Source organism: Tachysurus vachellii, chromosome 5 (genome assembly GCF_030014155.1).
Source record: "Tachysurus vachellii isolate PV-2020 chromosome 5, HZAU_Pvac_v1, whole genome shotgun sequence".
NCBI lineage: Eukaryota > Metazoa > Chordata > Actinopteri > Siluriformes > Bagridae > Tachysurus > Tachysurus vachellii.
In genome coordinates, this window is record NC_083464.1 from 30,131,960 (window position 1) to 30,147,118 (window position 15,159).

At 40.5% G+C, this 15,159-nt stretch overlaps 1 protein-coding gene across 1 annotated transcript; it reads right to left on the reverse strand.

Annotated features, from left to right (window-relative positions):
* Positions 1-2,904: 2,904 nt before the first annotated feature.
* pcmtd1 (protein-L-isoaspartate (D-aspartate) O-methyltransferase domain containing 1) lies at positions 2,905-13,460 on the reverse strand. The gene is made up of 6 exons (XM_060871060.1): positions 13,315-13,460; positions 7,076-7,572; positions 6,822-6,924; positions 6,446-6,617; positions 6,152-6,275; positions 2,905-4,641 (listed from the first exon to the last, which is right to left on the reverse strand). Exons 2-6 carry the CDS (start codon positions 7,380-7,382, stop codon positions 4,259-4,261), a joined length of 1,089 nt encoding a protein of 362 aa, XP_060727043.1. The 5' UTR covers positions 7,383-7,572; positions 13,315-13,460; the 3' UTR covers positions 2,905-4,258.
* Positions 13,461-15,159: the final 1,699 nt, after the last annotated feature.

The following is a 15,159-nucleotide window of genomic DNA, read 5'->3' on the forward strand; positions in this document are numbered from 1 at the left end:
GATGCTTGAAAATATTTTGATGCATCAGCGAAAGAGCGCCAGTCTTCTGACAACGAGGTTTAAACTGAACCTTTTATTTTTGCCAACTGCTGAGTGTTTTAATAAAGATGTATACTTAATAAAATTTTGTTTCTTTTCCCATAAAATGTTTGGTCATATATAACAGACTGATAGATTCCTTTGTGGTCAGTGAAGAGTTTGCTATTATACCCATTTGCATGACATCCATCTGACATAATTATAGCTAATTGTTATTATTATTAGCTGTTAGCTAATTATAGCAATCTGCGGAATTACTAGCACGGTTGGTAACAATGGGTCAAAAAGATGTGGAAATAATTATCATCTATTTAGATTCATCTCATACAGAAAATATTTCAACTCCAAAATGATCCATTTATATTCTTCTTCTGTTTACATTTTATATGACCTTCTGTTTCAAGTTGTTGTAAATACGAGGTGTCACAGAGCCCAAATTCCCTTCGTTCATCAACCAAGGAATACACAAATTAATTGAAGCAAAAGTGTGTTGACCTTTTAGGAACTGACTGAAGGCCTGAATCTGCTAATAAGCCAAGAATTAAGTAGTTTAAGTAGTAACAAGTACAATGGCAATGAACCTGGTATTTTACCTCAGGGCACAGTAAGGAGATGCTTAGAAAGGCAATGCTTTCAACAGAGATAAGGGTTTGAGAACTGGTAGCACTGTGGGGTCACTAGACACCACTTACCACCACATACTCTCAAACTATTTAGAAGGGACAATGAAAGAAACACTTTTCAATCCAACCAAAACAATATATAACCCTGCATTTTATTAAACGCTCAAATGAGACAAAAATATAGTCCTCTCAAGGTGGGGAAAGATGGTTTTACAGAAAAGAACCTACTCCTTACTTGGCATCATGGACTTAATGCAGTTGAAGGAGTTTTTTGAGTCTTGTGGTTGGACCTTCAGTCCAAATTCACGCCAAAATGCTTCAATGATCACAGCCTCACGCTTCTGACATGGCCATCCGAATCAAACCGACGTAAACCGGATTGAAACCTTGGTGCACAAAACAACACCTCAGACCCTGGATGATCCCCCATAGTTTGATTAAAAATGATAAACTTTAAAATGAGTGTTTTTTAATTTCTTTTAATAAATTGACTTCAGTTGAAATGTAAACTTCTCTCATATTCTTATTTTCACTATTAGACTAAGATTAACAACCACAAAGACATTTTTCACTAAGGTTTTTTTTAAAACCTTTTTCGCTAATCATTACACGTGCCAAAATGTGGCAGTATTTCAAGGTTTGGTTTGTATAATGGTGCAATGGTTGATGTGGTAGCCTAGTGGTTAAGGTGTTGGGCTACCAATCGAAGGGTTGTGAGTTCGATTCCTACGTCCACCAGGTTCCCACTGCTGGGCCCCTGAGCAAGGCCCTTAACCCTCAACTGCTCAGTTGTATAAAAATGTAAGTCTGCTAAATGCTATAAATGTGGTTGACCAGTAGACCACTTCTAGAAAAAATGTCATGTCAAATTCACTGGGGTGCTCTTATATATGTTACAGTCACTGTTGGTGGCCTCCAGCGGACAGATCCCATGTTCATATTGTCCACAGCATGGGTTCGATTCCCAGGCAGGGAGCTAAGCCCAGATAAAATGCTTGGGTTGCACCAGGAAGGGCATCCGGTGTAAAAACCGTACCAAATCAAATATGCAGACCACGTGATCCGCTGCGGTGACCCTGAACAGGGAGCATATCCCTGCTTTATTACCCTTCTGTTTGGGTGAGGTCTTGTGACCAGGGTTAATGCCCTTAATGCCCTTGCAAAGGCAGAATGTGTAAATAGTCTCCCTTCTCTGAAGTCTGAGAAATCTTGTGATCCATAGATGTGGAGTGTTTGTTTTCTTCAAAGAAGTCAGGGTTACTTGAATATTATAGACACAGCCATGAAACCTTGAGTGGCTGATGCGTGGTATGCTGGGATTCGTGACTCCGGTGGAGAAAACTAGGAATGGTGGATCTCAAACTGTTTGAGAATTGGTGGAATTTTCAGTGCCTGGCATCACAAAGTCTCGGTAGTAGCTTCAAGGACGTGAATGTGTTGGTCCAGTGCACATTTGTCACCTCATTTCATATAAGGAAGTACAATGTAAGGTTATATATTAAATATTCAACCATGGATCTATGCCCAAGTTATGCACGAGGTCCAGAGGTGCCGATTTTTGCTATTGGTTCTTGTCACGGAATCAAGCACCAAGAAAGAATATAACCTTCCATCCGTTCTATTCTTAGACACGTATGCTGTAGAACCTTTATTGAAAAGTGTTGAGCCGGTTGTTTCTTAACATAGCATCAGAGGGAAAAAACCTATTACATTAAATAAACCTTTTCAGTTTGGAATTCTGGGAGTTTCCTCCGGGTACTCCGGTTTCCTCCCCCGGTCCAAAGACATGCATGGTAGGTTGATTGGCATCTCTGGAAAATTGTCCGTAGTGTGTGATTGTGTGAGTGAATGAGAGTGTGTGTGTGTGTGCCCTGCGATGGGTTGGCACTCCGTCCAGGGTGTATCCTGCCTTGATGCCCGATGACACCTGAGATAGGCACAGGCTCCCCGTGACCCGAGGTAGTTCGGATAAGCGGTAGAAAATGAGCGAGTGAGTGAGTGAGTGAGTGAGTGAGGAATTCTTCCGAGATATTTCAAGCACGAATGTCGATTGCATGTTATTCAAACAACAAACAATTTTAGACGGTTGCTTTCAGCCGCGTCTTATAGAGTAAGTGAACGTTCGGAAAACCTGACAGCTATGAGGAAATTTAAGAGAATAGAATCACCTGCCTACAGAACACCATAGTGAAATGAGAGAGAGCGAGAGAGAGAGAGAGAGAGCAGATTTAAGACATGAATCTTCACAAACGTTAGAATTTATTAAAGAGCTGAATTCAACACCCCATATAGTTTATACATTATATATCCAGTGATGTTTGTGTAAAATAATCCAATGGGGGAAAAAAATCCCACATTGGCCCAGTCTCAAAAAACTTTAGGACTCTTTTCAAATATAACTCAACTTACATGAATACGGTTGTTGAAGGTTGCCAAATCTGCACAAAGTCTGTCTCCACTTCATAAATTGCGTCTTACTGTCTTACCGTCTTTTGCGTCACTTGTATTAGTTCATAAGTGCGAGACCTACACCCTGTGTGTGTTGCAGAAGTGTGTTGCAGAAGTTTTTCTTATCTACGAACGCTAGCGACCTTAAACCAGACACCTACAAACTGAAAATGTTTTATGATACATGAAATACAGAATTTCTTTAAAAAAGGATCTTGAAGCTGTTCTTATCATCTACCATTAGGTTAATATAAGTAGTATATTACAAATGAAATAATGAATGGAAAAGATGTAGTGGGTGTACACAGTGTGACACACTACACAGCAAATTGTGACTACTTTATACCGCAAAACGTCGTCAAGCCTCTGGGAAAGTTTAGGGAGGAGGAATGCAGCAACATCTGGGGGTCTAGGACAAAAAAATCAAGTGAAGTCATTGAGCAAACAGACTGGTCAATAGAAAATCTCTAGCAATAGTGCAATTTAATCAAAGACTATGCTGAACCTATGACTGGACCAAAGACCTTTTAAGTTATAACCAATGAAGCCCGCTTCATATTGTACCTCTTAGGGTGACCTGACAATGGTAAGGAGGTGGGGGGGGGATGCATTCATTCAAACATGCATGTACATTTTGTTGTGCATCCCACCCATTATCAAGCTTATCAAACAAGATACACACTTACCGACAAATCCACACCATCAACTAAAATGTTAAGTGTAGAAACAGCCTGGTGCACGTTTCCGAAATGACAAGTGTTTATCCTCAAATTATAGGCGGGAAAAGTGCCGGTGAGGACTGATCGAGACCAGGCTCTGGAGACGAATCGAATAGAAAGATCTCCGGAAGCTAGATCATAGCAAAACGATGAGTACAAACTACTATAGAGATCTAGAAACCTCAAAATGTTCTGGTGAACCCAGTTAGGTCCTCAGTGTTCATAGGATTTCGGAACCAGTATTATAAATCATTTTGAATAGCGTATTGTAAAGCACAACCTTTCATATCCTTGAAATCTTGAAGCAAAATTAAACTATGCTACATTCTCAAAGTAATAGGAGAGAGAGAGAGAGAGAGAGAGAGAGAGAGAGAGAGACCTCAATACAAAAACGTTGCTTGATCGTAGGCAGTACGTCAGCACTTTTCCTTATTTCTCTCTGTAATACAGCACATAAGCCTTGAGGGACTCGGGCAGAGGCAAGCTCAGGACTTTGTCTCTTAGCAAGTTGACCTGAGGTTGCTCAGGTTTGTCCTTCTCCACCTCTTTTTCCTGCTCTTCCTCTTTGCTGTCCTCATCATCGATCCTCTCATCTTCCTCGCTCTCGATGGGTTGTGGGATCAGCTGGTTGCCCACAAACACGTAGGTGTTGACACGGTGGTGCCGGGTGCGTCGGCAGCGCCTGCGTTTGCGCTTTTGTGGGACACGTGGTCCTGTCCCCTTGGACGCGTTTTCATCGTTGGTGAGGCTGCGCAGCGTGCGGCGGATGTAGATGCGCGCCAGGTCCTGCAGACTCCGAACCGTCAGCTGAGCTGAGCAACACATGCAAGGACGCAACTGTTAAGAACCTACACTGGTGGACCACATGCATTTATAACGTATTTACACTGTGAAGCTACCGCAAAACTATTCCTCTTCAATGTATTCTATTTTTCAAGGATTTCTTATAATGCATTAGCTAGTTTGACTGCTTACTTCAATAACTCAAAAACAGAAATAACAAGCCATATACAGCTGAAAGAGTTTGAGAACACTTGCCACGCACTGTTTGTGTACTGATTCACCAGTGTGTTCTGGCTCAGGTTTTCATTCCTGTTTACCTCATTAAAAAAGGTTTCACATGAATTCTTATAACACATAAAAAGCTAAGTATGACATTTCCAGGTAGGTTTTGTTGTCTGTATAAGAACCTGTGATTCTGGAAATGTAATGAACTGCCTATCATATAGGGAGGCAAAAATATATAGGCATACCTGCAAACTCACAAGCGGAAAAGACAACATTTGTTGAAGTGAAAAAATCACTTTTACCAAAATTTCTTTGAAATAATTTTTCTCTGTACAATTTGAGTGCCTTGGAACCAGGGGCGGTTCTAGACCTAAAACTATAAGTATAATTTTTACTTTCATAAATAAACAATAAAAATGACGTTAAAATGCAGGATATGTCGTGGATGGGAAAGAAAATTATTTATCAGTTTGATCCAAGAGCGATTTTTTTACTTTGCTTTTACGCGCGTGCGTTGTAGTCTTTCAAAAGTGTGTTATTTGAACGGAGAAGCACAGGTACGCGCAGCGTGCACGCGCAGTCAGAGCTGGATGTGTTTATCTATAACGTTAATCGCCGCAAAGACGGCAACCAAAAGCAGTGAAATTTCACTACTCTCATTACCAGAGTTGTTATATAATATATAATATAAAACTCTTCTTGTTTTAAATTCTCACTGAGGGCTAAAACCCCCTAAAGATGAAATCCTAAAACCGCCCCTGCTTGGAACCTTAATAAATTGATGAACACAAATATTTGAGACGTGAGGCGTCATCTGCTTACTAGTGCTTCACACTCCAGTCCAGTTGGTGGCGGTGAATGCACCAAAAGTTGGTTTGCCATCCGCCATAAAAAGTCATTAGAAGTAGAGACGCGAGGCATCAGCTTGATAGATGGTTTACTACGCTGCGTCCAAAACCGCCGCCTAAGCACTACTTCGCCTAATTATTGGATGGAAGTCGGACGCAGCTGAAAGAAGCCCCCCCCCCAAACTAAAAACTCTTCGGATCTACACGATTCACACAAATGACATTTTTTGATTAAAAATGGCGAATTTCGCCGAAAAGCGACTAGTTTGCAGGTATGATAGGGCTTTATACTGTAGATCCCAGCTTCTGAAGTAACATCATGAAGGTTAGGCCAACATTTTCAGCTTTGCCAGTTCTCTTTAAGACCCAAACTACATAATTAATTAAGATGCTATCTAGCAAGTTATGAAAATCTAAAATTAAAACCGAACACTAAAGTGTGCGTGAAAGATTTGCTGAAACTCACGCAGCATCACAGGGTCCACTTTGCTGCATTCGCTCCGGTTTTGCTGGACCAGCGGCGCAAAGGACACGGCCAGAATGTTCTTGCTCTCCCAAGAGCTCTGACCGGTTCTGGTAATCTGAGTCAACTAAAAGGTACAAACAAATATCGAACTCTAATATCCAAATGAGGCTTATTGGCCTGGACTTCTGGTCCTCGTAAAACTTTTTTTTTCGTAAAACTCTTTGCTGTTAATTATCTGTAGACAAACTAACAGTAGTGAATATTTCTGACTCCATTGTTTAGGCAAAGTTTTACCTGATCTTCAATGGGCATGACCAGAATGCCTCCGACTTTCAGCATGACCTTCATGTAGTTCTCGTGGTCTTTCTGAACTCCGGCTCCACAGTAGATGCGATCGTACTGATGGCTGTCTGACGAGATCTCTAGACAGTTTCCCACCACAAAACGGGGCTCGCAGAATTCGAACCTGGATCACAATGCTTATATTATACGCCTGTTGTACACTTGATTCTGACCGGTATGATGTGTATGATATGTATAATAAGGTTCGATGGCCTAACTATAACGATTTCCACGATATCAAAAAAGTCACCGTTCTTTAACGAATGAAAAACAGCGTTGCTGTATGGACGGAAACGGTGACTCTTCTGTCATTATTTTCCCTACTCACTTGTCAAAGCTGTCACTGTTTTTAATGAACTCCTCCAGTTTCTCTTTTGCGTATTCCACCACGTCCTTGTGCAGCTCCACGCCATGATTTACTCCAAATGGACCTGCAGGGGAAAAAAATATAAGATGCAAGAAGCAAAACATGGGTCTGGAGACAGAACTGCAGTCAATCCTGCCATCAATCCTGGCACTGTTTATTTGCCTCCCTGACTTTCTACTCAGATCAGAACACATTGTGTAAAGTCGGCATCTCACCGATGATCAGGCCCACCATTGTACTCAGGTATCCTGTCCCGCTGCCCAGATTGAGGAAGGAAAGCCCTTGTTGCAGCTTCAGCGCCTCCATGACCTCGGAGTAGATGCAGGGGGCTGAAAGGTGGATGTTGCCGTGCTTCCAGGCCAAGTCTTTGTAGGCGTTTTCTCTGTATCCATCTAAGTAGTAATCCCCGCGATCTATAGCCCTGAATGCCTGCTCCACCCTGTCCGTGCGGATGTACTGTGCTTCCTTCAGGTTGTCAATCAGATCGTCATTGTCCTCACCTGCGCTCACCGCTCCGCCCATGGTCCCCTTCTCGCCACGACAGAAATAAAAATAATAATAAGAAAAAAAAAATCGAACAAGAAGAGAGAATCACAAACGCGATCTCTCTATAGGTCTTCGGGAGGATATTTTCTCCAGTCGGATGGATGGACGTATTGACTGACGGCGTGCCAATTTAGATCCAATGTGGTCACTTTAGATCATCACATGTCTAGGGAAAGAGAGGACAAAGTCAAAGCATGCTTCGTCACATTGGTTCAAATGTTGTGCCAACAATCTGCGGTTTTCAGTGGAAGAAAAAAAAAAGTATTATATAATGTATTATATCTGTATAATTGTGTATTTAAACAAACATCTGAATACTGGCCTTTTTTTTAGGTTAGCAATACCAATGACTGAATGGTTGGTTGTGCTGGAATGGGGACTGAGGGAGAACAGGAGACTTTGTGGAACAGAATAACAATATTCTTCCAAACATAGACTCCTTCCAAACGTTAAACCGCAGGTACCATAGGACTAACTTATTCTAAAAAAAAAAAAAAAGATTTATTATTATATTTTAATTAAAGGCAGGGTCTCAAATTTTTGAAAGCCAATGTCGACATTTGAAAGCACCAAAACAAACACGCCCCTAACCCAAATGGGTCCCACCCCTGTATTGATAGCTCCGCCCACACATACATACGTAACCCAGGCAACTAATGGGAAGAAATGTGTCTATCATAGCTGAAGGGAAGAACAATACGATTGTAGATAAACAAACAAGCAAAAATGACACACAAGCATAATCATGTAAAGGACAAAGGCATATATTAGTTCTGTGTAACAAAGCAAAACCAACGTTACTCACCTATCGAGAAGGAAAAAAGCGCCTCGGCGTCTTAAGTAAAGTTGGTCACATATTCACAGATTGGAGTATCCTGAGTCAATAACTCCTGAGCTAAACACTGTTACTACACAAAACACGGTTGTAGCTGCGTCTCTACATTACTACGATAAAAAAGAGGTGTTATTTGTGTAGTAACAGCGTTTAGCTCAGGAGTTATTGACTCAGGAAACTCCAATCTGTGAATATGTGACCAACTTCCTGCTCCTTCAGTTCTCTCCAGCGCTGGAAAGCTGATCCTATATTAACACGTCCTACTTCTTACCTTATCGTAAGCCTTTCTTCTCTTTCTTTCTTTGTTTTTATCCTCCATGTCAATGTTTAAACCGCTTTCTGCTAATGTCACACATGCGCACTGAACACTCTCTCCGTCCATATTGACAAGACACGCCCCTTTCTGCTCATTGGCTACACGATTGTTTTGATTTTTTCTTATTCCGCCCGACTCAGTTTTCTGAAGCATTTCTCAAAAATCGGAGACCCTGCCTTTAAGAATCAAAAAGAGCAAGTTCTTCATAATGACCCACACCCACACCCTTGAGGTGAACTACATGAAACAATAGAAGACAGGCAGAAAAAATACGTCTTCTGATATTTCAAATTGTCTGTGCCACGTTAGATGTGTGATGACCTGTAAATCAGCCTAGCAACCAAGAGGTCTAATCAACATGGCAGCTAGTCCAGAGGTGTACCTTATTATTTAGAAAGACCAGGGGGCCGTTTCAGAAAGGAGGTTCAACCAACTCTGAGTTTAAACTTGAACTCTGAGTTGACAAACCCCGAGATGGGAAACTCTGAGTTTTCGGTTACAGAACAGCTGAAAAAGAGTTAGTTTTTTCAACTCTAAGTTAACCGACTCTGAGTTAAGCGCGTGCATCACAACTAAAAAAAGCCATTATCAATGGAGCGCAGATACAACGAGTCACCATGGCAACAGCGTCAGTCAAAAGAAATGTCTGCATATTTCTCACCAGCAGAACTGGAAGTGTATGGAGAATATGAAGACGTATTTAAAAAAAAAAAAAAGCAACACTGCTGTATAAAACAATAGTGTTTTAAAAGGTGTATTTTAAAAATGTATTCTTATTTATATATATATATATAAATTTATATATATATATATATATATATATATATATATATATATATATATATATATATATATATATATATACATATACATATATATATATATATACCTTTAAAAGTTATATTTTTAAAGAATTAATACAGACTCTTCATCAACAGGATCATCCATAAAAGGACACGTCATTTCATTTATTTTACATTTACGGCATTTAGCAGACCCCCTTACCCAGAGTGACTTATATTTTGTTTCAATTTATACAGCTGAGCAATTGTGTCCACAAAGACTTAGTGGACCTGGGATTTGAACCCCTGACCTTCTGATCAGTAGTCCAACACCCTAACCAATGAACTACCACATCCCACATTCGCTTTGCTGCGAACTGCGTAACTGAAAGGTGTGCAATGAATGAGGTGTTTAAACGTCGCTTCCTCTTTAAAAAGGGGAGGAGACCGAAAGAAACTCTGGGTTTACGGAAGAAAACCTGCTCCCGACCAGGTTAGGTTCACAGAGTAAGTTACTATGGTAACGGACTCTGAGTATAAGTTACCTCTCTTTCAGAAACGGGCTTAACTTAACCTGCTTTCTCGGGTTTAACTTACCTCCCTTTCTGAAACGGAAAACCCAGAGTTTCCCTAATTTCAGGGTTAACTTACTCAGAGTTTTCACTTAACCCGCTTTCTGAAACAGGCCCCTGGTGAAAATGCAGGTTTTCATTCCAACCAAGCTGAAGCCACACCTGAGTCTAATGAAAACCAAGATAAAAAAAAAGGTTGAATAAGTGTTGGCTCCTGCATGAAGGGAACCAAACCGTGCACCCAAACCGTTGATGATGTTGATTGAGCTAAAGTAAACATCACTATAAAGTAGTGAAGTAATATTTTAAAAAAAAAACATTTGATAACCTTTGCCACTATCCTCGGATCAATAGGATCTCAAATTAACTTCCTGGATGGTTTTGGTGCCGTGACTGATTTGGTGCATGACTATTTCAACATGAATCAGGGAATCTAACAGGCATAAAACACACGTGATACCAATACAGGTGTGGCTATTAAAAGCTTTGCTACAAGGTCAGGGTCTTACAAGGTCTGTGAGAGTTGTCCATCGTTTTATAGGGAAAAGAAAACCTTTTTTTTTTTTTATTTAATTTTTTTTATTTAAGTGAACTGGTAAGCTCTTAATGTTTTCTTCTACACCCTAATTCAGCATCTTGCTGGTTTGGTTTTTCAACTTGAAACCACAAGGTTTTATGTTGCCCTCTACTGGACAAATTGCAAATTACATTATACGTAGTGGCTGTATGCAGAGATGGGGGACTCGAGTCATACGACTTGACTAGAGTCAGACTTAAGTCGCAAATTTGAGACTTGCATGAGAAATATTAAAAAAAAAAGACTTGACGACTTTGGCTTGACATTCATGATTTGAGACTTGACTTGGACTTGAGTTAAATGACTCAGAGATGGGGGACTCGACTTGACTCGAGTCAGACTTAAGTCACAAAATTTGAGACTTGCTTGACTAATATTAAAAAAAGACTCAACTTGACTTTAACTTGACATTCATGACTCGAGACTTACTTGTGACTTGCACATGTGTGACTTACTCCCACCTCTGGCTGTATGTGCTGTATATATTAAGTCTCTTCTATAGAAGACATCAAGACAACTTAAAACGGTGAAGTGAATGTTCAGAGTGTGAACGTCTCTCTCTCTCTCTTTTCATTCCAACCAAGCTGAAGCCACACCTGAGTCTAATGAAAGCCAAGATAAAAAAAAAAGGTTTTTTCTCTCTCTCTCTCTCTCTGTCCCAATTAACTCTCTCTTTCTACCAATTAATTGTGCTGCTTCAGGACAGTACTTATTCAACATGGACCAGAATCTTAATGGAATGTTTCTGCAGGATGCTGTAAACATTCCTTTAAGATTCTGGAACATGTTGACTTATCATATCACACTGTTCCTGCAGATTTTTCATGTGCTTCTTTCATGCTGAGAATCTCCCATGAATCTCTACCAAATCCCAAAGGTATGCTCCTGGATTCAGATCAGGTGACTGGGAAGGTCACTGATTAACACTGAACTCATTTGTTAATAATTTGTTAACTCATGTTAATCAGGAAGCAGCCAACAGAAGATGGAAAATTGTAGACATGAAGGTATTCACAGGATCAGCAACAATACTCTAACAGGCTGTGGCATTCAAGTGATGATTGGTAATAACAGGTTCAAAGTGTGGCAAGAAAACTCTCACCACACCATTCCATCACCTCCACCAGCCTGGACACATAGCAGGTTGAGTCTGCAGTAGAAAATCATGCCTCATCAGACCAGGCTAGGTTTTTGCCAGACTTCACATGTATAGTTTTGGTGACCCTGTGCCCACTACAGCCTCAGCTTTTTGTTCTTGGCTGAAAAAGGTGGAACCCAACATGGTCTTCTGCTGTTGTAGCTCGTCCACCTAGAGGTGATGCTTTTCTGCTCACCACAATTGTACAGATTGGTTATGCGAGTTAATGTAACCTTTCTGACAGCCTGAAGTAATCATTCGGCCATTCAAAGCGTTTCCATCCACAGAACTGCTACCCAGAGGTTCTTTCTTCTTTATTGCACCATTCTGAGTAAACCGACTAGACCGTTGTGTGTAAAAATACCATGAGATCAGTATTTATACCAATACTCAAACCAGCCCATTTGGCATCAGTAATCATATCACACTGAAATCATACGTTTCCCCATTTCGATGGTTGATGTGATGATTGGCTGATTAGATAACTACAAAAATGTCTAGATGTACAGGTGTTCCTAATAAAGTGCTTGCTGAGTGTATAGTTGTTTACAATCTGACTCTTTATAAAAAAGTCAATCTTGTGTATTTTATCCTGTCACTTACCTTCATCAGAATCAGACTCAGAATGATTTTCTACACATTTTTGGTGTTGTATGCTTCCAGAACACAGAGACAAGATAAGAATCCAAAAAAAAAAACAAAAAAACGCACATATGTAAAAATCATTTTGATTGGTCAGATGGAGTTGATTAATTATCCATAACAACACCTTGTGCAATGATTCGGTCTGTAATCCAATCACAGGGTTATATTAATGCGCTTGCTCTAATACATTGTCGTTGCTATAGAAACGTGTAGTCAATGACTTCATTACACCATCCTGTCGTGAATTGTTTTCCTATAGCTGCACAACAATGAGTGTTTTTATTGCTAAGTGTGTAACACAAAAATACATATTTAAAACTCGGGTTTTATTGCGAATTATGAATACGATAAAGTTTCCATGGTAATAAACGCACTTGCTGGCTACATGGTACATCCGCATAAAGTTGTTCAGCTCAACTATTTTGTTTAAACGGAAAATTCGAGGTCTAAAAAAACAAAACAGACAAAAAACAGTCGAAGTTATTTGGCCTAGAACCCGAAAGCGACTTCTCTAGTCTCTAGTTCAACAAATTAAAAGTTTATATAACTAATAATAAACGTCTAGATTGATCTCCTGAACCCGTCCTTATTCTTAAACAAAAAAAAAAACTCCACACGACCGTTTATTTATTTATTTAATTAATTAATTTATTTATTTATTTTATTGTCGTTTTCTCCGCTGAGGTAAACACGTAGCTAACATGCTAGCTCTCGAGACCTGACAACGTCGCTACAAAATAAAAAACGCTCGTGCCACTTTGACATGTTCACGTTAACAACGTAAATTAATCACGTAGACGCGTTAATCCGGGCCTAGATGGCATTGTTTCGTGTCCTGTACACCGAGCAAAAGCACTAGATCTCTACCAAATGCTCGTTTCTAAATTCTCGATACAAAAGCAAAAGGTTTTATTGTTACTATTGTTAGTATTTATATTGTTTACCTCGTGAGCCAAACAAGGAAATGCAGCAGCTACTAATCCGTTACAAAAACACACACATATATAATTATTTATATGTTTATATTCCGACTTTCCGCCCACCTTTTCCTCGTCGAGATCAAACGTGTACATTCACCCGAGCAGATGAAATCCAGCGCATCCACAACGGAACAAAAACATACTTTCTGTCGTTCCGCTGCCGTCTTGTTTTCTGCAGAGATGTAAACACAGGTCACGTGACGTCGCGTGTCACGTCCCGTGTCACGTCACAATCTCCTTTTAGAGCGGGATAATTAAAAAAAAAGTCTTAAATGAATGGAAAAATAAGAAGATTCCTGGATATGAGTTCTTTCCCCCTCCCTCCCTCCCTCCCTCGTTCGCATTATTTTTATTTTATTATGATAATTCACAATAATTAGAATTTACTGTTTTTGAATTCACTTGTTTTCTTTTCTTGTACATAGATGCGCACGTGCGTTTGTTTGTTTGTTTTGACCGCACGCGCTCATCAGTGACGCAGTGTTTGTGTGTCCTCAGGGCTCAAGTTTTGAAGACAAGCAAGAGTGACATCTCCATCCAATCCCCCACCCAAACACAACAATGGGTTTGTGTGTGTGTGTGAGAGAGAGAGAGAGAGAGAGAGAGAGAGAGAGAGAGAGAGAGAGAGATTATGACTGGTGATGTTTATTGTAAGTGTTTGTTGCCTTTTTGGACTCCTTTATCATTTGTAATGTTGCTCCCATATAAAACAGTTCGGCTCAAGCCCAGACATTTTTAGGGTCATGATTGAGGACAATGTCCTGTCCAGAGACAAGCTGTTTCGTGTTGAGGTTTTGTTCAAACCGACCATCGAAAATACCCTCTGGGCATCAGCATTAGAATGTGGAAGCACTAAAACCAAGGCTACTTGTTCTGAGCAGGTGTTGTCAGTGAACGGGGCCCCCGGCACCATCTCAGGGCCCCCAGTTTGAGAACCACTGGCCTAGACTACATGTTCTGAGCAGGTGTTGTCAGTGAAACGGGGCCCCCTGGTACCATCTCAGGGCCCCCAGTTTGAGAACCACTGGCACTAGACTACTTGTTCTGAGCAGGTGTTGTCAGTGAAACGGGGCCCCCTGGTACCATCTCAGGGCCCCCAGTTTGAGAACCACTGGCACAGACTACTTGTTCTGAGCAGGTGTTGTCAGTGAAACGGGGCCCCCTGGTACCATCTCAGGGCCCCCAGTTTGAGAACCACTGGCCCTAGACTACATGTTCTGAGAAGGTGTTGTCAGTGAACAGGCTGTAAAACTGTTGGCTAAGTTACAGAGAAATACTGCGTGAGAAATACAATGTGTGGCGGGAGAGCGTGACAAAAGACCGAAATGAGTGACTGTCACGTTAATGCGTGACACTTGAGAGCCCTGTGTGTCCTGGTCTTTTTGATGAAGAAAATAAAACCCTTAAGCTTATTCATGAAGGTGAAAATGTGATCTCGACCTTTGTAAAGCTAACAATTTCTGCCTGAGGTAAATTTACTTAAAAAACGAAAAAAAAAAAAAAAAAAAAAAGTTTACTTGCTTGGGGTTGGAGGAAAACTATTAACATTAGCAGTTTGTGTGTTAGCTGAAAGTATTATTTAAATGATTTAATTTCCTGTTTTAAATATTGCTGTTAGTATCGAAGTTATACTGTGAAATTGTTTAGCCAGCATGCTAGCACGTGCTTTTGCCGCCCTTTTGTCTGAAGCGCGTGACCCAGGTGTGTAGGTGAGATGACGTCACTGCCAGTGTTTTATTCCTCTCACACCTCAGCAGTTCTCCTCAGCCTCAACATGACATGTCACCACAAAGCATAACCTCCATTTCTGAAGACTTTCCTCTGGTGATACTTGAGACATACTAGAGACACTAGAGACTGACACTCAAGCAGGAACGGAACAGATCATAACCAAAGTCTAAAAAGAAA

Excerpts from the sequence above, each read along its gene's own strand:
- pcmtd1 (XM_060871060.1), bottom strand. The coding sequence starts at position 7,382 with ATGGGCGGAGCGGTGAGCGCAGGTGAGGACAATGACGATCTGATTGAC. Across the intron at positions 6,925-7,075 it reads AATGGTGGGCCTGATCATCG|GTCCATTTGGAGTAAATCAT; the intron begins GTGAGATGCCGA and ends TTTCCCCTGCAG. Across the intron at positions 6,276-6,445 it reads TCATGCCCATTGAAGATCAG|TTGACTCAGATTACCAGAAC; the intron begins GTAAAACTTTGC and ends TGTACCTTTTAG.